The sequence below is a fragment of the Sphaeramia orbicularis genome, chromosome 20 (genome assembly GCF_902148855.1).
Source record: "Sphaeramia orbicularis chromosome 20, fSphaOr1.1, whole genome shotgun sequence".
NCBI lineage: Eukaryota > Metazoa > Chordata > Actinopteri > Kurtiformes > Apogonidae > Sphaeramia > Sphaeramia orbicularis.
The window spans coordinates 24,402,942-24,429,422 of record NC_043976.1 but is presented as its reverse complement, the minus strand read 5'-3'; the positions used below and the strand labels follow the sequence as shown (position 1 = coordinate 24,429,422).

The following is a 26,481-nucleotide window of genomic DNA, read 5'->3' as shown; positions in this document are numbered from 1 at the left end:
TCAATGTTGTAGATGATGTCGGTGTTTCCACATTCACTATGGAGCCTCTGAGCATCCAAATAGGTCATATCTGATGACCATGAAAAGATTAAACTTTGCATTTTATACTAATTATTTACATGTATTGATAGGATTAATGGATCAACAGGTATTAAAGAGTTTAGATCAGTAGATGGTTTAGGTTGATGGTTGATGTTTGGGTCTTTATAGGTTAATTTGGTGATTATGTAGACTTTCATAAAAAGCTCAGATTAAAGGGTTATTATATCAGAAACAGACAAAACTGAAGAAAAAGTGACTTTTCAACAAAGATATCATTAAGTGAACGTAAAAACAAGCATCTCCATCCACTGTCATTGATCCAACTCCATGGGTTTTACTGGTGAATCAGTGTTATAGAAGATGACGGTGTTTCCACGGTAACTACAGAGCCTCTGAATATCCAAATGGGTCATATCTTATGACCATGAAAAGATGAATAACTGTATTTTACACCAATTTTTTTTTTTTTTTTTTTTTTTTTTTTTTTTAGTTTATTTCAAATATGCAACAAAAAATAATGTTACTTAGTCCTTAGACATAAACGTGGTAAGAAATCATGAAAAAAAAAAACAAAAAAACGAAACTTATTCATATACATGAAGCAAAGTATGACTTCATTTGCATCAGTTATTTCCATGTAGTGATAGGATTAATGGATCAACAGGTATTCATCAGTTTACATCAGTAGATGGTTTTGGGTCTTTGGGTTAAAATTCACTAAATCTGTGCCTCTGAACGTCCAAATGGGTCATATCTGATGAGCCTGAAAAGATGACTAACCGCATTTTACACCAATTAATTACATGTATTGATAGGATTAGTGGTTCACAAGTTATTGGACATTTTACATCAGTAGATGCTTTTGGTTGCCAGTAGCTGTTTGGGTCGTTGTGGGTTAAATCGAACTATCGTTTGGTTTATTTCTATGATAACACTTTTTTGGATGGTTCAGACAGAAATTGTAGCAGACTATGGTCCACCATTGAACTAAATGAGAAGAAAAAGAAACAAGAGGAAGAAAAATGAGTTACAGTAGCACATGCTGAGAGGAAGAGACAGGTTTTTAATAGAAACATGAAAAAGTCAACTTGAAAAATCACCTTACAATGCCAAAACTTTTAAAGTGATTTCTGAAAGCTTGAGGATATAAGATGAGAGTACTGCCATCTGAAGATAAAGGAACTTAGAGGAAGGCTCACAGTGACAACACGCTACCATCAGACACACACATGTTCAAAAATCAATGTCAAGTGTGGCACCAAAAGTAACTGGATCAAATGCATATATTAACACAATCAGGAAAGTTGATTTGCACCTTAGATTGGACTAGGGCTGCATGATTAATCATTAAAAGATCGCGATCTCGATTCACACATGTACGCAATCTCATTGCTAAACATGAACGATTCTTAAGGATTTTATTTCATGGGCTGCATTATAAACAAATGCCCACAAACGCAGAACCACCACTGCCTCTTCCCTCAACCAATGGTAAAGCATTTTTACAACACGTGAGCCTGCTGCTATCGGCTACAGTTGAGTGAGGAAAGAGTGAATTAGAGCAGAGGAACATCTGCGGTAAAAAGAGTGAAATGGATGAAAACCCCAGTGGTAGTGGAGAGAGTCACCCACCCGAACTTGTGCCCAATAAAGGTTTGCATTCGTCAGTGTTAATCTCATGTCGGTCTTCTTTTCTGTTGTCCAGATCCAAGTGTCTTTTCACTTTCACTTCTCTGACTTCTGCGCTGTTCTTCTTCTCCTTTTCTTTTCTTTGCCAGTGAGGATAACTCAGCCTTTAACCAAGAATCAAAAGTCTCACCCTCTCCAAAAATTTTATATTAAAACAATTCCATTGTGCTGGCTGGGAATTTTCTTTGCGCTGCATAGTAACCGGGACCATAAGTGACCGGAATACTTGCGGAGTGATATGAAAGACATGAATCAGAGGTAAAAGAACGTATTTTCCTTGACAGCAGTGCAATAAACATTTTGTGAAAAAAATCGTGCCAGAGAATCATGATCTCTATTCTAAGCAAAAAAATCATGATTCACATTCTTGCCGGAATCGTACAGCCCTAGATTGGACTTTGAGGTCCTTGATGTCTAAGGACTAATATCTGTTTAAATGTAAATAAATCAGAGTGAGACCAAATTGAGGAGGCCTCTAGTAAAAGTGTTTGTTCATCACACTGACCTTTTACACATATACAGCAGGAGTTATCAAACATTTTACTGGATAACATTTAGTCCTGCTGTCTTTGATATGATGTGCTGGATACTCTGGTTAATTATATGGATTCTTACTAATTGTGTGTGTCTTTTATGTGATAAGCATCTATCCCACACTTTGAGTGGTTTGAGCTTGAATCATGAATATTGACAGTATGAAGCTCATGTTGAGCCGTTATGCTGATCACACTCTCAAGCAGTGACATTTCCTGTGTGGTGTAATATAACAGATGTGTGGAGCCACAGACTATTGGTAATTAGTCTCATGGGGCCCTCAAAGGAAGAGACAGTCTAAAGCGAATAACCTCTCCCCTCTCAGATGCTAACACACATACTACATATATATACACACACACACTAATATATCCCTCCAGTGGAGTGGAAGCTGCTGAGAGTGACTCGGTGACTCCCACTAAATCATTGGTTAGATTATCCTCCAGGGAATGAGTGATTTACACCGTCAACTGCTTCTGCCCCCTAAGCTTGGAGATGTCCCATCCAGCCATGACATCACACTACTGCCCTTGAGTGTGTGTCTGTGTCGTATCGATGTGCGTGTGGGTTTCACAGCGCCTGACGGGCTGCAGAACATTACAATTTATTTTGCAGACAAGACACTGACGGTGGGGTAATTTTCCTTGTTGTCTAAAAGAAATATGACCTGGACAATTCCACGTCTGCACGCATAAATGGATATTCACTCAGATACAGAAACTTTAAGGGATTTGTGTATATGTGAATGGAACAAGTTAAAAAAAAAGTTCATCATAAAGTGTTTCATCATTCTGAAAATAATATGTCAAACAGATGTGGATGATGAAGACTTTCTTTTTTCTTTTCTTTTAACAACTTCAAATATGTCAAAATATTTAAAGGGGAAAAAAAAAAAAATTCTTCTTTGTGAAACTCTCTTTAAGACTGTTCTGATGACTTACTGCACATTGTCCAGACTATGAACATGCATTTTTGACTTTGACAAGCACAAAAAAAAATGTATTTTGCACTTTTATCTTCTAATGCAATATGTAGCCAGAAGCATTTAAAATGCACTTTCAATGGAAATATAGTGCATTTCAAACCATCTCAAACTTTATAAAATGCTTTTAATTCTGTGAGTAGTGCAGCCACTGTGTTACCAGTGTCTTCTGAATGTAGTTAAGCCAATTAAGTAATTGTTGGCAAACAGTGTGCAGCATATGATGATATGTCTTGTGTCCTTTTGACTTTAATTTGCTGGTGTATTTAGCACTCTGTGGTATTATTATTCATATGTAAATTTGAATTGTTATGCTAATATTAGATCTACTTTGTCACATATGATTATAGTTCAGTCAGGGAGGATTTAATGGGGACAATGGTGCATGTCTTTCAATTAACATTGCTGATGGTTTTATTTTCTTTTTGTTTTACATCACTGTAACTGTTCAACTTGTAGTACACAAATAGAAAACGTTCAGTCTGTCAAATAGGGTGAGGTATGAGACACTCCAAAGTGCACGGTAAAGTATAGTTTGTTATATGAACAGTTTGTGCAGCTTGTGAGTGTGTGTGTGTGTGTGTGTGTGTGTGTTTATGCAAGATTGGTTGAAGTAAGTCCTCTCTGTCTTGGGAGTACGAATGAAAAATATTGAAAAACAAATCCTGTTAATTTTCTTTGCTCCTTTGCTATACTGGGTAAATGGTGAAAAATCACTACTCTGGTAGAGCAGCTTCCAGCTCAATTCACCTTAGTTACAATACAAGTGAAGCAAGTCCGTTTCCGTCATAACCCACTAAACTGCTCTGTGTGCAAGTAAATGTTGTACATCTTCTTTAAAGTACTGTTCTGCCTTATATACAATGAAAACACTGCAGGTCGTGTTATGTACAAACCGCCAAAGCAAACATTGTAACAGTAGTTAAATCTGGAAAATCAAGCAAGTCTTTAAACACGTTCCTAATTAATGTTTTATTTGTTGCCTCATAACAAACTAACAGTAAAACTTTTATTATAGCTCTTGATAATCTGCTCAAGGTGAAACTTAAGTTCTAACACTTCCTAATGTGTGCAGCAGTACTTTTAATCTCTGGTTCAATAACATGTCATAGCGGTCGTGCTGCAGTGAGCCTTGTTAGATGAGTATAAATATTAGACAGCCGCTGTCTGCGTGGAACACAATAATATAGGGCACACCCAGTGTCAGGCCACCCGTCCCTGGTGAATTATGCATGGAGGTATTCTGTCATTATCTGTGCCAGTGCAAAACGGCGATAGCCCACCTATCATAATAACTATAATAGCTTGGTGATTTAGACACACACAGCAGATGTTCCTGGGCTGGAATAGTATATCCAGCAGGGATCCACATTTGAGTTTATACGTGCACACACTAACTATGTAAAGGTGAGTTCAGTGTATGCAAATATACATACATACACTTGAAACACATGAGACCTTGCAGCTTGTGCAATTAAAATGTATTATGTGGCATACATTAATAGAGTCCATACCATATAAATGTTATATGAATTTATGAGTTTATAGTTCTGTTGAAAATGGGACAGTTTCCCCTGTATGATGCAGTTTGGGATTCCTCAGAATAAATGTGTTACTGTATAGGATGACAAGCGTTTTCAATCTGAAAAGAAGAGCAGATGATGGCAGATAATGTCTATTTAAATTGTATTGAATTTTCTAGAAATGTTAATGATCCAGCGTAATAGGTTTGTATATAGTAGTGAATAATCTGCAGTTACATATCACTTTAGTGCAAGTAGCAAGACTTAACATCTGACTAGGGCTGCACAATATTGGAAAAAACTGACATTGCGATTTTAAAAAAAAAATCCTGCAATATATATTGCAATATGAAAAACTACTCAGGAGGATAGAATAGCTGTGTGGTGCCGACGTAAATGGTCAAACAAATTAGTTGTGTTTCCTCTTGTTGTGGCGACAGGTGCAAGACACTGTCGACACAGAACATGTGTTTCAATATCGTCCTTCTTGTAGCTGAAATAATTCCAGATAACTGATGTTGCTTTTCTTTTTGGCACCAAGTCTTCATTTTCAGTGATTTTCTCTTGTTTGTTGTTCATTTTTCAGTGTTGTTACCAGCAACTCACTCCATGTTAAGGGGCGTGGTCTGCTTCGGCAAACCTATTAAGAACGATTGTGATTGGTGGATCGTTGCGCGTAGTGTGTTGAAATTACATGAGAACATATTGAGTTCATTTGCCTCCTACATTGCAGGACCTGCGATGTGACTATTGCACACACGTACATTGCGATGACGATGCTCAAACAATATATTGTGGAGCTCTACATCTGACCATTTTATATGGAAAATTTCAAGCAGTATAAAATTTATCTCAAACTATTTATGTCTTATCATACTTGTCAGTAGTGAAATACCAAAATACCAACACAGTAATTAAAAGAATCCCAGCCAGACCTGTCATGTAAAAGAGTGTTGCTGTGTTTTTGAATCGGGGGGGGGGGGGGGGGGGGTGTTATTCATTAAGCTATTTCTAGCTTTTAGGGTACAAATCTAAATTTGAGTGTGTAGGACTTGAAAGTAGCTGGGTGAAATTACAGGGAGCTACTGAGAGTTGAAATATCTCTGTTGGAGTTGTCATTGCCAAGGAGCATTGTTTTTTGTAGGAATAGCTTTTTTGTTGCAGCTGTCAGTAGTTAGGCATTAGAAGTCATTTTTGTGAATACTTGACTAGACAATTCTCTTCCAGCCTGAGTGTTGAACTGTCATTCAGCTGTCATAGCCACAAAAACTTTGTCCTCTGCCTTGCTGTGTGCACAATAGACTGCTTTCTGAATAGAATCTTGCACATTGGTATTTGTGTAAATGCACCCGCACACACACATACATCAACACACACGTGCATATATACATATATATATATATATATGTATATATATATATATATATATATATATATATATATATATATATATATATATAATGAAAAGATACAGGGCCTACATGCATCAGCATAAACAGAAACAACTTTGGTTTTCAGCCTCAGTGTTTTGAGTTTTTTTGTTAGTCTGAGTCTTGTGTGATGTTAGTTTTGTGCTTCATTCTTTTTCACTCACATTGTCATTTCGCCTACTCTCTACACAAAAGGCAATTTGAAATTCTTTCCACTTCTTTCTCTCATCTTACACACGCACACGCGCACGCACACACACACACACACACGCACACACACACACACACACACACACACACACACACACACACACCCCACCCCCACCTTCAGAATAGAGCATAAAAGCCCAATCCTTTGCCTTGATTGACAGATTATCGCTATAGTGTCACACTGTCATGCTGACGATGATGAAGTACTGTTGTTATGACAACCATCAGTGGGTAGATACCGGTATGTTTCCACACGGCAGACAGATCTACACAAAAAAGGTTCAGTGGTTCCCAAATCTGTTCCACACCTAAAAGTGAGTAGGCAGAATTATAGGCAGCATTTACTGACACGTTTATCAAAGAAACCAATACATCACATGGAATTTGAGGAAGTCACTCCTTATCTAGAACGTCACTTCAGTCTTCAGACTCCAGCTCAGCTACAGAGAATATTCAGGATTTAAATTCTAATCTATAGTTCTATAGTTATATTTTATAGTTAAAATAATATATTTCTCTGCAAGTTGATATAAAATTATTCTAAATGTGTCCTTTGTTATCCTTTACTTCTCATTCTCACCTTCCTCTTTCTCTACTGTCTACAATAAAGGCTAAAATGCCCATAAATGTATTTAAATGAGAGAAAGAGCCCTGTGTTTCAGAAACTCCGTGAGGAGACTGTGATTATTTCGTTTCATTTGAGCAGTAACTACAAAATATTTGGTAAAAACCTGTCCCACTTGCAACACTGTTTTGTGTTACTGGGAGTTCTACACAGTTACAACAATTCTCATATGTCATTACAGATAAATGGTTGCAAAATATGTGCAAAACCCTCCAATCAAAAGTTCAAGGTCAACCTGCAATGAACCTTATGAGTAATAAAATTGACTATTAGACATACAAAGGCTTATATTGATCACGATTATCAGTTTGAGAGTGATGACAGTGTAGTCAAGATGCTATTACATGCATGTGATAATAGCTTGTTCAGCAATTTAACACAAACTTATAAATCAGTTGTCAATGTTTCACTGGTTTTATGTGCAGTTGCTACACAGTGGAGTGACTTTAGCAGCACACTTAAATGCAATAGGATGACGTGAAACCGTATTTGTGCTGTCCTTAGTTACTCAACTGAAATTTGGCATCGAATGAAACATTTAATCAATCGTTTTAACAAGCCTCATGCCATCTTTCTCCCTCTTGTATCTAATAGCTACTAGGTTGTATGTATTTAAGGAGGACATAGAATCACTGAACCTCATTCCAAGCTAATTAGTGGGTTCATAGCTCAATGAAAAAGGCCTATAAAACAGACTGGACATTGTAATGACTGACTTTTCCCTCGTCTAGCTTGAATGGTTCAGCACTATCTACTTTCCATTCAGCTGTGATGAGTAGCCGTCACTCTGACAGTTGACATTTTACAAAGGTTTGACAAGAGGGTGTTGCAGTTGTAAGTGGGGTCACCCACTGCTGAAGGACATGGGTTCATCCATGTCCAAAGCTATCTATCCTGTTTATCCAATTGTCCTTGAGCAAGACACTATATTCCTCTCAGCTTCCAGCTGTGCTGTAGCTGACCTTGACCATCTAGCCTATCTGTGAACATTTGCAGAAGCAAATTAAAGAATTGTTTATTTGTTATATGTTTATTCTCTGACTATTTTTGATGATCATATTGCCAACTTTCTCATATTAAAGTCCATTTGTGCTTATGCAGATTTTTTTCTGTGATAATACTGTCTTTCCAATTATTTTCAAGGCATAAGTGTTGGTTAGTAGAAAAATATGACAGCCTAAGATTTTTTAATCCTTTTTGTCCCTGCGTGTTTCTGCAGTAAATACCCACTACTGAAGCACTTAAGCTCAAATGTTATCAATTTAAAACAGTGTTTCATTGTACCATATCACCTCTTTTTCTGGATGGTGTGCTGAATTAAATTGCCCTTTAACATACTGGTCCAGACCCACTGTCATTTTCCATTGTCACCAAAATTTCTAACCTGTCCTGTGTGTGCCAAGTAATTACTGGAGATTGAAATTAACTGACATCCCTGGTGCCACAATAATAATACGCAGAAATGAAGTATGGATTTTTGCTTGTAGAGAATGACAGTTTTTGGAAGTGTGTGTTGAGTTACTTCTTGTTAAGGTAGTTGAGAACGTCAGACAGGGTATTAAGCCCTATTAGGCAGCTATTTTTACATTGGCAATAATGAAAGAGTCCAGACCCACACACCACGCTTGCCATTTATTCCTGTCTCCAGCTCAACAGGACAGCAATTATCAAAGACATAAAGCACTTTCATTTAAGAGTTTGAGATGTGTTTGAATTTGTGTGTGTAACTTTGACACTGTGTATATGTGAATATATTTTTTGCGTCAGTGGATGTGTGTTAGTGTGTATAAACCACTGTGTCAGAGTATGCACAGGTATGGTGTTGGTGACCAGAACAGCAATTAAAAAGTTTTTGTTAGAGTCTAGAGCTCAAAGTGGAACAGTAGATACATGCATATGTGTTTGGCGGAAGAGCATATGCACATCCACACTGACAGTCTTATCAAATTGGGCAAGTGTTGTAAAGTGCTACTATCTGTGAAGGGAGGCAGCTGGAGGTTTTGAGCAGAACCATGTGAGGCAAAATGTAATTCTTTCAGAGCACTGCTCTCTAAGTAGAGGACTAATGACTCATGAAGTATGAGGCTGCTGGACGTCTCTCTCTCTCTCTCTCTCTCTCTCTCTCTCCTTGCTCTCTCTAACAGCAGTACAGTAGATACTAATACCTTAAACATGTCAGTAACACAGATAATGGTGAAATTATAGCTCTTAAAGCAGCAGTAGCAATATATGCACAAGCAAGTGTATGTAAACTTGACATTTTATGACATCTAAATTAACGTACGCTGTCATTGTTACACCCAGGAAATTACACGACCTCAAACTGTGTCTTTGTGAGTGATTATGCTTGACGTGAAGAACTACAGTGTCCCTTTTCTCATGTAACATAAACACATGTACAGGAAAATGATATTTTTCCAGAGTTCGGTATACAGTAGATTATTTAATACAAAGCAGAGTATGAGTATGTGTCTGTGGATTTGATGGAACAGTAGAGGACGCTGTTTGTTGATACAAGCTGAGTGGTGGTTGAGAGCGGGGATGTGAATTTAAAATGTCTCTTTAATACATTCTCAGTGTTACAAGAGAGGCAATGTGCAGGGTGTAGTGTTATGGCATTGCAGGCAAGAGTGTGCAATGTTGTGGAATAATACTGTGCTTATTAAACCTATCCCTCCTGTCTATCCCCTCTCCAAGTGTCACATGCACATGTCAAGTTTTTTCTCTCTCTCTCTCTCTCTTTATCTCCTCTCACTCTTTTCCCATTCCAACCAAGTGCACTTTAACACTGTTTCACTGTCAGTAGAGCTCTGCAACAGTGTTTGCATCAGCCAGATGTAGTATAGACTTTCTGCAGAAGTGCTGTAGTATGGGCTGGGTTTAAGAAGCAGCCCCAAACTTGAACTCTGAATTGTTAAAAAGTATGAATTTGGAGACATAACCTGCTACTTTCTACATGTGGAAACATGCTCAGCTAAAGTTCCAAGTAGAGTCGGCGATGTGGCCAAAAAATAAATTACATTTTTTTTCATTGTTATGGATGATTAGCAAATGCAATTATTGTACTGATTATTTTCTGGCTGAATAAACTGGGGGCAAAACATGATTCAAACATATTCTGTCTTTACTAAAAGTATGGAATGTATGACTAGAGAAACACATTGACAATTAATGTATTAAAAGAAACGTATTTTGTTGAGCAAGAAAGGTTTCCCGATGAATAATCTTTCAGAATGCAAAAACATGAGTATATGTAGTAACTCAATATATATTGCTCAGTTCTAGTTTCAAACCGGCAACATGTGTGTTTTAGCTTTTGCCAAAGACCCTCCCCACCCCATGGACATAAGTATGATTTAGTTATTTATTTGAGTTAATTTTGTCAAACAAAGATTTACTGATTCATATTCAGACAGTTAAACAAAATGACAAATAAAGTGACATAAAGTATTACCCTTTTAAAATATTCACCACAGAGCAGCATCTGGGATTAATTGCCTTATTTTAATTAGACTTTGATAGTGCAAGCATCAGAACAAACGAACTTTAGGTCAAAACCTTTAGATCAAAAGCCAACTTTTTTTTTTATCCATCATGCTGCTATTGCCTCTGGAACCACAGTATTTCCAACACCTAACAAGTTTTTGATTTCAGTTGACTTTGACGTACATGAATCAAAGTCATTTCCACCTGGAGAGTTGTATTCATATGAAGTGAGTACTGTGTATTAAGAATTCATACAGTTTCTATTTTAATACAAGGACAAAAACAGGAACTTATTGCATTGGACCACTCAGTGGCCTATAAGCTGTTAGCTTGATTATGCAAATGGATTCTGAAGCTGCATCTGCAAAGAATGTATTTTTTATTCCATGAATGTGGATTCAAAAATTACCTTAAAAAAAGAGACACACACAGAGTGCTAAGCTAGTGACAGTAAGGATATGGACAGTTGAAAAGATTAAATGATTGTGCACCTAAAACTCATTAGTATTAAAACACTTAACCATAACAACCAGAGTCAGGTGCTCAATTCAAGTGGATTTACCCAATGAACCTTTTCATCCTCGCTGCTGTGATTTGGTGATTAGATGATTCAATTTCTGTTCAGGTAGATGATCTGACTTTTCCTGCATTCATGCTTGTCCCCTCATTAGTGCTGCACCACCGGATTCCCGGGATTTCCTGCTGAATAATAAATACTTTTGAATAAAATAAAATGAAGACAAACTGCATCTGGAAGGAAAGATAAACAGAAATTGCACAAACATGCTCAAAGGCTAGAGTATAGGCTAAAAGTTAATAAAGAGTAGCTAACTGCATGTGTTTGATTGAGAAGATAGTGTCTGTGTTCCTTTGTTTTTATTGAAATGCTCATGGAATTGCTTAGATATTACTTTTGTGTTTAAAGTAAGAATTTCAAGTCTTGATTAGTGTTTCAGTAATCTCAATGACAAACATCCCAAACTGTCTTCGGTTATGAATTTTCCATTCCTACAGTTAATAGTTCCAACCTGCGAAAGATAATGTTCTGAATATATAAATATTTAACAACAATTAACCCTGCTACCCTGTAGTTTCAACATTTCAATATTCATGTAATTATGTTTAGGACACAGATGGGAATGATTTGGTCTTAAAGCAACAGTTCTCATCATTTTGCTAAAATTTAGCTTTGTCTCTTTATCCAGAATTTAACAGCATCCATCTGTTGAATCCACACTGAATCTAACCTCTAATGAGTCACACTGAGGAAAAAGCCTTCAGGAAATGACAGTTTATACAAACTGCCTGAAGTCAGAAATGGACAAAATGAGAATACAAGAATTGCATAGTTAACTTATTTATTGAATTCCTCCATTCAGCTGCTCCATATATTCCCATAGCATAACTAGGATCCATGAGTTATCACTATATCATGATGATAATGCATCAGTAATAAGAGGATAATCGTATAATGACAGTAGCTCTGTGCATTGTGGTGACTTTTTTTTTTTTACCATAAAGAGGCTTGCATTGCATATGCATTTCTTTAAGACACGTCAACTGAATGTTGATATGAGCTACCTGTTCACGAGTGACAAAATGTGTTTATTATAACTAAGTCCCCTTTTTGCAGACATACACACCCATTAAATGTTGTAAATAATGTTGCAGCCTGGCTATGCACCATTGTCCTGAAGCGCAATGTCTTACTATTATGCTGGAAAAGAGGTCAATAAAAAAAAAATGTAGGTTTAATTGACTTGCCCATCAGAACTAGAGCCAACTGACTACTGCAACTACTCATTTAACCCAGGAAGGAATGCCAATTGCACCCTTTTGCATATTTGTCCAGTGGGAAAGGAATGTAACACGGTTTACTTGGTAATTGAACAATGACACATGGTTGAATGAAGCCACTGTCTAAACAAATTCTTTCTCATAAAAATATGAAAGCTATTTAGAAAATTCTCATCTCAAGCAGACTCTTTCCATCTCAGCCAACCATACAAATAGACAAATTAAACATGTGTAAATGCCTTCTCTCCTCATATACCTCAACACACTTGTGTACACAATAAGGCACACAATCGTTTTAGGCACAACTTGTGCAATGACAAGAAGACACACAAGCACAGTCGCTGACAGGCATTCAATTAGAAAGTTAGGTTTGCAGAATACCAAACAGCAAAAATGTGACAAATGTAGACACAAACAAGCTAACCCTTACAGCCGGTCTAATGGTGTAGATGAAGTCAAATGAAAGAGTCTATATGTATCAGTTAGTCTGTCCGTGTCTGCATTGATCACACAGCAGGCGACTCAATACTCGTCTCTTACTTCTCCGTCTGCCTGTCTGTTTCTCTCCACTTCCCTTTGTCTTTTTCCCTCTCTTCAACTCCCTATCAATCACAGATCAATTGACAGTCATCAAGGCAATAGGGCAAGAAGTCTAGTTTGTGTGCATACATATGAGTGTGTGTTACAACACTGTCTGAGAGTAAAATGACAGTTACTTGAGCACACATGGCATTGTACTATTAAATGCTGTGGCTTTGTAAGTAATTGGCCATGGCTGGCTAGCACCTGAAAGGGCATTTATTTATTTAAGAGATTTTCTTGCCATGTGCCACCTCCACCGTCACATTGTTCAGTTCAACATATTAAAAAAAAAAAAAATTACAGCAACTGGACGCTTTTTCTAAAGTTTTTTTTTTTTTTTTGTAGATATTCATTGGTTGGGAAATATATTTCATATAATGCACATATTTTATGAATAATTAAATGCAGTAGTAGGTGTATCATTTTGTAAACTCAATTCAATAGCTTTGTAAAGCAGCTAAAACATAGTAAACTGAATGTCTGCTCTCTGAACGAGGCTAGGAAAGGTGACTGAACCCTGTTTACATTTCAAGATTTTACCATCTATTCAATATATTTAACTTTTTGTAATATTTTATAAATCTCTTTGTTAAAGTATTCATTTTATTTCAAAATGCTGCTCTTATTTAGCATCTTTTGCATCTATCATCTGTTGTTACTAATTTTCATATTATTCATCTGCTTCTCTTTTAGTTCAACCGATGAGCAATTTCGCTGGAACGCACAAGGTAAAATTTACATTGAACGTTATTTGTCTTGAATGTGCATAGAGTGTGCATGACTACCAGTAAACATGTAAACATGCATGCAAATATTACACGTAGAGTAGCTATTGAATATTCATCACGTCGTGTATATCTTAAAGCATCTATCATGTGTACTCTTACGGGTAAAATCCCTGGGCTTAAAAGGTCTGTCAGCTATGAGGGGAAGTCTCTGCCACATTTGAAACACATCTTGAGTCAGAGGATTAGATTTATTGCCCCAACATCAACAAGGCCTGGTCTGCCTCGTGTCTGATTGACATACTAGGAAAATTGTGTGTCAAGCAGCATTTGGAATTTATACCTGCATCCGAGTAATGTATGAGCAGGAGCACCCACCCTCATACCTGATGGATTAAAAGATGATTGCAGACACACACAGTTGCACACACTCGCAGAGATACACAGTCACACATCCAGAGCAGAGTCAAACCAAGGCCAGTGTTGATCACAGTGGTCAGCGTTAATTTGCCTGTGAATTAACCACAACTACAGACTCTTTGGTTGATTTTCTCATTCATGTGTTGACTGTTTTTTTAATCTACATTTACACACTGTTTCACTTGTCTGTTGGCTACACTTCCATATCTACTTACACACACTTAATGCTGAATTGACTGCACTCTATTTCCAATGACGCATCCTCCAGAGCAGACCTATCAGGGTCCCTGCCAGCACATAATCAAAATATCCTAACTTGTTACCAGGCCTTAATGTGTGACTCACCTTCTGCAACAGTAGAAAATGGAGGTTCACCTTTTCATTGTCCTCATTTTTCCTCTTCCTTTCTCCTCCTCCACAGCAGACGGACAAAAGGATATCGAGGACGAGCTGACAACAGGTTTGGAGTTGGTGGATTCCTGCATTCGTTCCCTCCAGGAATCAGGGATACTTGACAGTGGAGAAAGTGAGTACATTACGCTACCATGAGTGGGTGTATCAGGGGAAGAATTAAATGTGAGTTATCTGACTTACAAACTAAAGATAGTACAAACCGAAATTAATTTGTGTTTCTAATTTGTTACAGTTATTTGTTCTCTTAGTAACAAATGGTAAATAAAATTTATGGTCTGATGAATGCCTTGTAAATAATCTTGTTCCAGGTCCAAAAGGAATTTAAATCTCCCACTAAATTCACATACACAGCCATTGCTTATAAAGAGATGGTTTATTTCGGAGAGAAAGAAATTCTTCATAAAAATATTCACATTTTGTTGGATTTTTATCAAGGGTTTGCTTTGTGTATTAACTGTAATTGAGGTTTTTGGTTTTTTTTGACAGAAAAGGAGAAAATTAAATCTCACTAGTTATGTTGGCTGTGAGATTATGCATGTTATGTAACACTAAATCTTTTCCTTTACATTAAGCTCTCAATCAGATTGCTTCAATTCATTTTCAGTTTGTTTTATGTGAAGTGGTGACAATGGCATATTGAATTATCTTAAAATGTATGAAGATAATCATCCTAAAGACAGGGTGTAGATAATAAGAATAATGTCTACTTGCTGTTTGCTCATTTTGCTAACTACATTGTTAAACACCATGTATAAAACTATTCAAACATGGATCCTTGTCAGAAAAGTCACCGTTGTTGCCTTTCTGTAGAGACAAACTGCTAACAGCCAGTGAGACATCAGGCAGATGAACAAACTGCTGCAATCCGATTTTGCCGGTCTTTGGTTCGTAGTGCCCCGTTAAACAGATTTGCTGTTCCTTGTGGCTTTGCATTCTTATACTCTAGGGGAATCACACCAGTGACTGAGAGGCAAGTCGGTGTATGAGGGCTCACTAAATGTGCTTGGCATTTTCTTTGCAGGTCATTGGTTTGGAAGACTGCATTCCCATTTTCACTTATTGTCTGCTGACCTTTTTGATAGTTGATATTGCTTTAATGGATGGCATTTTAAAAGCTGTACTATAAGTGTTGCTCGACTCATTTCTACGTCATGAGTTTTCCTACATGTTGTACCAAAAGCGTGCAATGTATTTTACCACAGTGGGTGGTGGATGGTTGTGACGCAATTACATTATTTGTTATTATATACAGTCACGGAAAAAATTATTAGTCCACCCTTGTTTTCTTCAATTTCTTGGTCATTTTAATGCCTGGTACAACTAAAGGTGCATTTGTTTGGATAAATATAATGATAATAACAAAAATAGCTCATAAGGGTTTAATTTCAGAGCTGATATCTATCCATTTTCCTTGTTTTCTTGATAATAACCAAAATCATTTCAGTTCTTACATCAATAGCTATGTCATTGTACTGCCAAAAACAGTGCTTTAAGGCATTCCATGTTTTCTTTTCTGTATGTTTAGTCACATGATACACACAGGAGTTAGTACTTGATTGCATAACAATTGTTTTTGATTACTTTTGATGGTCTAATAATTTTTTCCGTGACTGTAACTATGGAAACACACAACTATTACAACTGTACTGTGTTATGATGTGTTGTAAAGGACATGTAATGGGTTTTTGTTTAGCACATATACATGTAGGATACCACAGGCAAGAGAGGAAAGAGGTTATAAAGGGTTTTTTTTTCTAAAAATGTATCTCAAATTACTGGTTTTCTTTGATTTAAAAAAGCAGCAAACACTTGCAAAGCAGGGAAAACACTTGCCTGATGATTTGATTCTTTAGGAATTGTCGTGACCCGATCAATCTGACTTTATCTGAAAATACACACCACTCTCATTGTGAGTACTCTTACTGTGGGTGCTCTACACCTAGCAGCTTTTCCAATTTTTTTTCCAAATGGTCTTCCACCAAAAGCATCACTATGTGTGGGTGGGTATAAATTCAGCATGGCTTTCAGCGTATCTGTGTGTTTCCCCGAAATGGGAGCACTGCAAATAGAGAAGCTGCAAACAGTGAAATGTTGATGTCTTTAGTGCACAGTTGGACAACACATTGAGGCTTTTTGCTTTCAGGTGATTGTGTAGCTGATAAGTGTCACAACAGGGACAGATATTTGCACATAGAAATAATGGTAGAGAGACACAGGAACCTAAAAAAAAAATAAAATAAAAAGAATTAAAAAAAAAAAAAAATTTCATGAAATTTATAAAGCAGCGCATATTATATCCTCTTAATATCAATTTCTTAATCCTTAACTGTGTGTTTTTAAGCATATGTGTAAGCATTCTGTAGAGTTGAGTCAGAGTTTGATCATAATTTGACAGAGCTGCTGAAATATGTATAATATCCATGTGAGGAAAGAGATTCTGAGATTCAGTACAGAGTCAAAGAAGACATAAAAGTATTAAAAGGACCAAAAGCCTTAGCAGCGCCAGTGTTTCTTAGTTATTTCTGACTACTCATACACATTCACTACATGTCAACATTGCATATGGACAAACATCTTAATTCCTGATTTAATTCTTGAATTTCCAGACGTAATTACTTGTCTAAATCCCTCAACTGGCCAGTTCACACGCTTCATGTCGCACACATAAACAATGAAACATACAATTTTTGTCACACAGCGCACACATCGCAACAAACACTAGACCCAATGATGAGATTGGGAGCTCCCACTCAGTCTGCGTAACACAAAGTGCTGTTTAATAATTCATAAAAAGCAAGGGATGAATCGAGATGAGGAAAGACAAGTCTTTTGTGAAGGCGAGAAGCAGAGGAATTGATCTTGGTTCACAGCGCACAGACTCGCAGTAAGAAAAGGATTCTTGGGGAAGAGTGCGAGGGGAAGAAATAGAGAGAGCAAGCAAATAGATATGGGAGATGAATAATAAGAAGCTTTTGTAATATTGAGTGAAAAAAGAAACTAACACACCATTGAGCTCAGGGGTAGGCAGTTATTGTAGACTTTAAAACTGGACTGAAATTGTCAAAGTTAGATAAAAATTTTACAAAGATAGCCATCCGGGTTCAGTTTCCTTACACTGTCCGCTGTTATGACGTGAATATTACGTACTAAATTGTGTATTTAGTGATGGAGTAGGAGAGTAAAAATAGCAGCTTAATCAAATATTTATTCACTGCCAAGAATACACGGGTCATAGATCTAACTGCTCCTCAGTAAAACCAAACCTTACAAACAAACACACACTCACAGATATATAAATACTATACAACTGTATTTACACACAGCTGTCTACAAAATGTTTAGAGGATAATCCATATAAAGTAGCACCCTATAAAGTTGTTATTATCAGTATAAATATGCTTTATGTATACGGCACCAAGGACTTTTTGATGCCATAGGAATGACAGATTTTGAGTTCTGCTTCTAAGCCTGAGCAGTGAAGTTATTATACGAGCATTGCCAAAATCCCCAATTTCAGTATGTGGAAGAAAAACAGAACAGACTTCAGTCGTTGAGAGACCTCTAATATCTTGTATAAGTGGCTAAACAAAACAAAAATAAAGTGTTCTGTGGTTTCTTCCCAATTACAACTTCCTAATAACTTATACAAGGGTCATTCGAGCCAGTGCTACTAGGAGAAAAATTAACATGTTTGGGGAAGTAATGTTTCAAGTTGTTAGGTGTTCAGTCTATTATAACTTTCTACTTTTTAGCCCTCCCATCCTCCCCATCTTCTTGCTCTTCCTTTTCCCATTCTCTCTATTCCTCTGCTTCTCTTTCCCTCTGCTAATAAATTATGTATGCCATCTCCAACTCACAGAGTGCTGCACTGCTGCACTATCTGCTCTAAATTTGCTGCTCTCTCTCTTCCCCATTTTACTCTTTGCCTCTCAATCGCTCCCCCTCACGCCCCCTCTCCCTCTGACTCTTAATCTCTCTCTCTCTCACACTCTCTTTCACTCTCTAGTTCACTCTCGTTCCCCTCTTTCTTTTTCCTCTTTGTATATATTGTGTTTATTTGTATGTACATGTGCAAACACATGTATTCACAAACTAAAACTTGACACCCATCTCCCACCCAACCATCCTCTCCCTATCGATAGGACCAGCTCTTCTTTCCCAGAGTTCCTTGCAGCTCAACTCCACCCCGGAGGCTTCGCTCCAGTACTCTGCCAGCTACCATAGCAACCAGACCCTCGCCCTTAGCGACAGCATCTCCGCAGCAACTCCTCAGCGCAGCGGGCAGGTTGGCGGAGCCGTGCACAGCTACAACCAGGTAGGAAATACTGCGTGAAATTTGAAGACAGATATTTATAAATTTTTTTTTTTAATAAACTTGCTCGTACTTTGATTTGGTGCTATGGGATTATCGCCAGAGGACAAATGATGTTAGAGGAATTCAACTATTGAGGCAACTCCCCTGAAGTGAATTATTTGCAGTTTCTAAGTACAACAGCATTGCACTTTTGTAGTTAATAAACACATGCAAACTTGTGAGAAACCTGCACAGTGCTGAGGGACATTGCTTTTGCTCATTTTCAGATTTCTTACCACTCGATTTTCCCATCACATACTTAGGGAGCATTACCACTCAGATTTATTTTTCAGCCTATTTTTCATTTCAGTGTCTTGCATAGAGCTGCTACATCTACACATGCATCTCTCTGTGCCCTCAGTAAATGCACCTTTTTTTTTCCAGCAACACAGTTTCTTCAGTGTGATTACAGAATTCAGAGAAGTCATGTCATTTCAACTGTTCTTTTAAAAAAAAAATACTCTTTTTTTATCTCTATTGAAGAGGATGTGATTTATTAACACTGTTTAGTAGGAGACAGGTAATCAGGTGCTCCAAAAAAAATGAGGAAACAATTAAATGCACACAGAGAAATCTCAGCTTGTGTCTTGTTTATAAGGATTTGAGAACTAAAACTAGAGACAAAGTCACACATTAAACTCAGCAGTGTGCTGATGAAGACAGAAATCCTATCAGATTTCCTCGTAGCCTTCATGAGATCTAATTATTTCACATTTTATTCTCCTTAACATATCAACATGCTTACACTCACATGCATTTCCAAACAGACACCCACATGCAAGCAGCTGTGACGGTTCATTAAAAGATTTCCTCAGTGTCTGGGAAAAAGGTTCCGTTTGTGATAGATGGCTGTGAATTGAAAGTAACAGATATTTTTAGATTAGACGCTGAATAAATCTTTGGATTGAGACTATGTTTGGTGCCTTTTATATCTTTTGCATGTTTTCAATAAGGCTCTCATGTTTGATGTGAATATTTCTTTTGTTTGTATTACTTTTTATGTAATGTGTGTGTGTTTTATTGTTAGTGGGGGTTTTCTTTTAGTATTTGTGTGTGCGTCTGTTTTTGTTTATTTGCTTGCGTCTTGTCAAAGACTCAGGTGATTCAATATCAGTCTTTGAAATACATCACCCTTTCATTTCCCCATCTCGCATCTCACCAAAGCTAAGTTCAGAGCTGGTTTCATAACAAATGAAATAAAAAAAAAAAGTGTTCAGAAATAAGGAATCAAATATACTGACATGTAGAGGACTATACTGTACATACAGGCTAAAGTTTAGGCTTCTGCATTCTATAGAGTTTCTTGTGCTGTTTCCCTTGCATTGCAGTAGTCCTGTCCTCTATTCCCTCCTCCCTTTTCCAGCCCTATCCTCTCGGCTCACCATCTCTGTCTATGTGAGCATGATTGTGTGAGTATGAGTGTGTGTGTGTGTGTGTGTGTATTCTCCTGTCTGATGTTTTTGGCTTGTCACTGTAATGGGGCCAGTGTTGTCAGCAGGGCTTGTTGCTCATGAATAGCTTTATGCAATCCACTGCTGCTCGATGGGCAGGTGCAGCCAGCATGCATGTGCAGCCCATGTTTTTTTGTTAGTGTCTTTGCAGTCATGTGCACATGCATCCAGTGTGCACGCATGCACACATGGGCTGATTTTAATGCTTCAACCACATACTTAAGTGCATTTCTTTTAAGTTGCACAGTGACTGTTTAAGAGAGAGGGGGAGAGAAAGTGGAAGGTCTAGCATGTTTCTGCTCTTCTGTGTGGTATTTATAACCCTGAGAGGCCCTGGTTTAATAATGCATGGATACATGGCACCTCAAACATCTCAGTGTTTTACTGGAGAAAAAAGAAGCAGCTCTGCTAGATGACATAGACTGGGACAGAAAAAGTGTTTTCCCTCACACAGCGTGCCAAGGTTTCTGTCTATTAGTTAACCAACAGTTCATCCATGCACATCATTTATTTACCCGATGAATCACCCATCCATCTATCTATCCATCCATCTACTCATTCACCTCACCCTTCATCACTCCAAGCTCCATTTATGTCTCACTTGGCATCATGATGTCTATTCGGCATCTGTGGTGTTCAACACATAGATCATTAATAGGGTTGTTAAACATAGTTTTGTGTCCTGCAACTCTTCAGCCTTAGATCTCTCACTTGGCTTCATAACCTACTAAACTAACACAGGGGACTTGTATAGGAGATTTTTATGGTACACACTGTTCTGGATAGTGGCTCAGATTAAGCTCTGTCTCTCTCTCTCTCTCTCTCTCTGTCTGGCTGTTTCGACACCTTTAATAATCTACTGTCTAATAACCTTGTATCCAAATGCACTCCAGTAAGAAGATAATGTGACATTTTACACAAATAACATGTTTAAATATATATCTACTGTAGGTTACTTGAACACTGAAGTACTTAAGACTTCTTGGTAAGAGCACAAGTAATTGCAGTAATCCAAGATAAGCCTTAGTTCTAGCTGTGAGCAGTAGGTAGGAGTTTAGTATTGGAATATTAGGATAAAATTATGGGCAATGGAACAAATAAACACATTCTGTATTTCAAAATAGTGATTTATTTATGTATGTTATCAAAGTAATGGGTTTCACTGGATTTCAGCAAATGCACCAAGGAACAAGTCAAGTTTCTGTTTAAACATGCAAATATTTTGATCTTTAGTTATTTTAGTAGAAAAAAAGTTTTTTATTCTGTAGATATGACTCTTAATATTGATATGTTTTTACTTACTGCACTTATCATGTAGGAGCACGGCTATTAAAAGTAGTTGCAAAAAGAACTGGCAGTGAAAGAAACAATTCCACACATTGCTCCAAGCCACAAAATATATTTAGGAGGGTCATTTATATCCAACTTGGCTACAACTAGGTCAAAATGGGTAAAAATTAGGATTTACTTTATATAGACAGAGCTGCCAACTCAAGGGTTAGTTTTGAAGTTGGAAGTATTTTCCTGCATAAAAGAAAATGTAAAGTCACAGACAGTGTAACTGAATTTAAAACAAGCAAAAACATATACAGAAAATACCCTAACATACTGTGAATTTACCATTTTTCAGACATTTGAAGTGTCACCCTGTGTCGCCCTCCCTTTGTCCCTGCTTCAATAAACTCAGACGTCAGATTTTATGGAAAGGGAAAGCTAATCCACTCAGCAAGAGATAAGTCGGTTTCCATGACCCCTTGGCAAACAAAGCAGTGCTGCAACCAAAGGCCTGTTGTCTACAGCATACTGTCTGTGGCTCATTGAAAATACAACCAGAGACTACCATTGAGGACATAATGGGAGACTGTGTAGCTGTGTGTTGCTATATTTATCTGGGGAAGCTTTGCTGATCAGGCATACTTTTTTACTGAGCGACATTTTTCCACAATGGTGCACCTGCAAATATTTGCACCTGGAAATTGTTACGCACAAATGTAGCCCCCTGATATAACCCCAGATTGTTTATATTTGTGTGGGTTTGTTATTGAATCATCAGTCTATCAATAGTGTATTCTCACCTCATTATGAAGCAAATCTAAAAATACACGTGTTTTGCCGGCATTAACAATGTCTGCAATACTGAGTTTGAAAGCTGCCATGACTATGCAGTGGCGACGGTGCTCCAAGGTGACTCAGTGTGCTTCTATAACGTGGCCTTGTACAACTGCAGCCATGTCAGGCAAGTAATAATGTATCTGAATCACCTTTACAGCTCTGAGCATCAACATAAGGCTAGATGAGGCTCAGTGGAGCACTGGCATATGCTCCCCCCTACAGTCTCTGGAGACTCAGGAGAATATATTAGGATGGAGCAGCATGTGATCTGTCGTAGAACGGATTTTCACACGCTCATTTTGCCTCACTCTGGCACAATACTTTCCCTGCAAGGAATTCACAGCATATTTCAGAATAATGGATGAGCTCAAATATGCACCCTTCTTGCCTATCTCTTTTTAATCTTGCTGGAAATTAAAACAATTTAAGACTGATGGTTTATACTTAACATATGCATAGAGCCGATCCAAAAACAATATATGAGTAATAAAACTACAAAGTTCACTGATGTGATTTTAATAACATTACACTAACATGTATCTTGGATGATCCAGTCGTAAGTAGACGGCTCTAAGTACAGCTGTTTACAGGATGAATTGAAGATGCATGGGAGGTGGTCTGGGATGTATTTGGCAACGGTCTTTTAGCAATGTCTACAATCTGTAAGAACACACAACAAGGCAATGTAATTTACTGTTACAAAATACCCTTCCCTTCACCATTTTATCACAGTCTCATTCACGCTTCAGTGGTGTCATATTAAAGTCAAAAACAACAACACATTTGGTCTTTGCAAATGGAAGAGATGTACTATTTGCATATAGAGTGAGGAAATGAGATCTGGTCAACAACAAGTGGTCACTAGAGATATATGTGGAGAGGCTCTTTAATTCCAGCTGTGAAGGGATGTACTTAGACCACTACTTGTGATCGGATCACCTAAGATGCTTGTCTGGTGTGGACAGGGCCAAATTCACCTACTTTTTTTCCCTCTTATTTTTATGTTTTGTGTTTTTTTAAAAATTGATTTCCAATAGAAAAACATACATAACACATCAACACATACCACACTAATTGCACAATAAGATGTAAACGAACCTCACTGCACATACACAAAAAACAGTGTAAGAGAAAAAATGTATTTAGTTGTTTAATAATAATAATAATAATAATAATAATAATAATAATAATAATAATAATAATTTATTACCTCCACCAAGGAATGGTGGAGGTTATGTTTTCATCAGGGTTTGTCTGTTTGTGTGTCGGTTTGCAAGATAGCTCAAAAAGTTATGGACGGATTTGGATGAGATTTTCAGGAAATGTTGATTCTGGCACAAGGAACAAATGATTACATTTTGGTGGTGATTGGGGGGGGATCAGCCTTGCCGGAGGTCTGGGCTCTCCAAGTGCTTTTCTGCTTTTTATTTATTTTACCTTTATTTAACCAGGAAATCCCATTGAGATTAGGAATCTCTTTTACAAGGGAGACCTGGCCAAGGTAGCAGCCAGATGAAGTTGAAACAATACAAAAAACATACATGATACACAATGAACAATAAAACACAATAACAACTATTTGACCATAACGGCATCAAGAAAAACAGTGATATTCCTCCTTCACTGCATTTTCCATGATACTTTTAAAATCCTTAACAGAAATGAATGTGTGTAGTTTTCCAGTTTGTTTTTTTAAAGATTATTCCACGACCATGGTGCATGGTAGGAAAATGCTGTTTTTCCAAAGTCTGTCAGAACTCGGGGAACAGTCAAAAGCAACCACTTGGTACACACAAAGAAAAAAGATTCACCTACTTAAATAATTTGTAGGCGTACAAATGATGAGAGATGATAAACTTTAAGATATGAAAACTATGAGCTTAACAGTGCTTTGAGTAGGTGGTGCAGCGAGGCTTCACCAGAAATGATTTCAGTCAGCCCAGCTCTTTGGATTTCATGGTCTGCTTCTGAGAGTCTGTTTGAATAACCCCTCTGTTTTCTGTGGGGATTTCATTACTAGCTCCTCTAGGTTCATCTTGTACTCCTCAAAGGCTTGATTGGAATCATTGTGCATAAAAGTTTTTGATGGCCCTTACTCTTTATTCTCTTTTATCCTATTTTTCTTAACACTGTCTTCCCCTTTCCTTCCTTTCAACATCTCCCACCCCCTCTTACCACTCCATGGCTTCGCTCTATCTTTCTTGTCATGACATCCTCCCTCTTCTCCCCTCACTTCGCTTTGTGTTCCCCCACATCCCTTCAGGTGACATCCAGTCGTGCAGCTCAGCAGCAACAATCACAAAGTGGGGCAGGGTCAGGTAAGAACTCAAGACTCTTCTTCTTCCATCGCTTCCCTGCTTCTCTTCATGGAGATGCATTCTTTTATAATAAATTAATCTGACATAGCATGAAGTACTGTGGATGCACAGAGATGACATTTAGTGACAGTGACAGACATGCATGAGAATTGGAATAAAAATCCCAGTACTACAAAAATGTTTCAGAGCCTTAATCGGGATTTTGGCCTGGGTTAATGAAATTCAGCACAGGTATTACTTGTTCATGTTAGTGTTACTCATCCACGATCTATAGCTAAGGTTTACTGCTTCATTCTCTGGAGCTGCATGTATGTGGGAAAGGATATGGGCAAAATATTCTTACCCACCTTGGTTTTATTTGTTCAGGAAGTATTTTTTGATTTTCTAGTCACACATTTTCAACTACGCCTGCGTCTATATATTTTTTACTTTTTATGGTAAAATAAAACTTACTGCATTATACATGAGTGTACAGTTCCGTTATTTATGGATTCTCTCCCTTTCCTTTTGCTCCAGGTATCTACTACTCCAGCTCCACCTTACCCACTCAGCGTGTCAGTTCTCCTCTGTCTGGAGGAGGTGGGGGTTCAGGCTCCGGTTCTCCTAGCAAGCTTCAACGTCTGGGATCAGCTTCTGACACGCCAGGGTACTCAACCACCCAACGCCTACCTTCTTCCTCCTCCTCCTCCTCCCCCAGCAAACAGTCCCCTGCTAATCGTTTGGCCAAGTCATACAGGTAGAGGCCTTTAGTTATCATGACACAGCCATTGATTTTGATGTATTGCTGCTGATGTGGAATACAGTCTGATGGTGCAACAGAGGGACACTAACTATTTACTAAAACGTGTTGCTGTTCATGCCAAATTTCAGTATCTAAGGAATAAATCTCACTATAGTCAGGTTTTATGCATTTTTATTCATGATATTATATTAAGGCAAGTTCAAGTTATGGTAAACAAAATTTTAATGTCATGAAATTCACAAATATGCCAGTTCAGATGGGAGCATAAAACCTGTACGTACCTTTGAGCACTGATGGTGCCTTTTCAGATGTGCAAGCTGTTCATTCCATAGGCACTAATGTACCCCCATACCAGCAGAGATTCAGGCTTTTGCTCTGAGTAGGATGGTCCATGATTTCATACTTTTGTCTATACCTGAGTCCATTTTAAATTAGTTTTGGCTCAGAGAAGATGTCCAGCATTTCTAGATCCTGTTCACATAATGGCTTCTTCTCTGCATGATAGAGCTTTAACCTGCATTTGTGGATGCCACAACAAACTGTATTCGCAGACAGTAATTTCTGGAAGTGTTCCTGGGCCCATGGAGTGTTTTTCATCGCATAATTACGCTTTGTTTTAATGCAGTGGTGCATGAGGGCCTAAAGATTATGGGCATCCAATATCACTTTTTAGCCTTGGCTCTCACACAAAAAGATTTCACCAGATTCTCAGAATATGTGGATTATATTACATACTGTAGATGATGAGATATTCTGGGTTTTTGCATTTTTACTTAGTATCTTATTATTTACTTAGAAATATTATTCTAAAATTGCTGGTGGACATCTGCCCATCTTTACCTCTGAGACACTCTGCCTCTCAAAGATGATCTTTTTACACCCAAGTATGTTGCTGACCTGTTCCACATTAGCCTAATTAGTTGCAAAATGTTGCTTTAGCTGTTTCTTTTTAATACTACATAATTTTAATTTTACTTCTTCCCCATCCCATCTTTTTAGAGGCATTTCTGCTGTCAAAATTAACTTTTTTCTATAATGCTACATT

The 26,481-nt window shown here is 37.6% G+C and overlaps 1 protein-coding gene across 1 annotated transcript in view; it reads left to right on the top strand.

The window, feature by feature from the left end:
* The window catches only part of ctnnd2a (catenin (cadherin-associated protein), delta 2a), a 327,752-nt gene that overhangs the window by 123,243 nt on the left and 178,028 nt on the right, over nt 1-26,481 (top strand). The window contains exons 4-8 of the mRNA XM_030123463.1: nt 13,594-13,628; nt 14,467-14,571; nt 18,602-18,774; nt 24,640-24,694; nt 25,211-25,430. Coding sequence (XP_029979323.1) covers nt 13,594-13,628; nt 14,467-14,571; nt 18,602-18,774; nt 24,640-24,694; nt 25,211-25,430 — 588 coding nt within the window. The remainder of the gene's footprint in view (nt 1-13,593; nt 13,629-14,466; nt 14,572-18,601; nt 18,775-24,639; nt 24,695-25,210; nt 25,431-26,481) is intronic.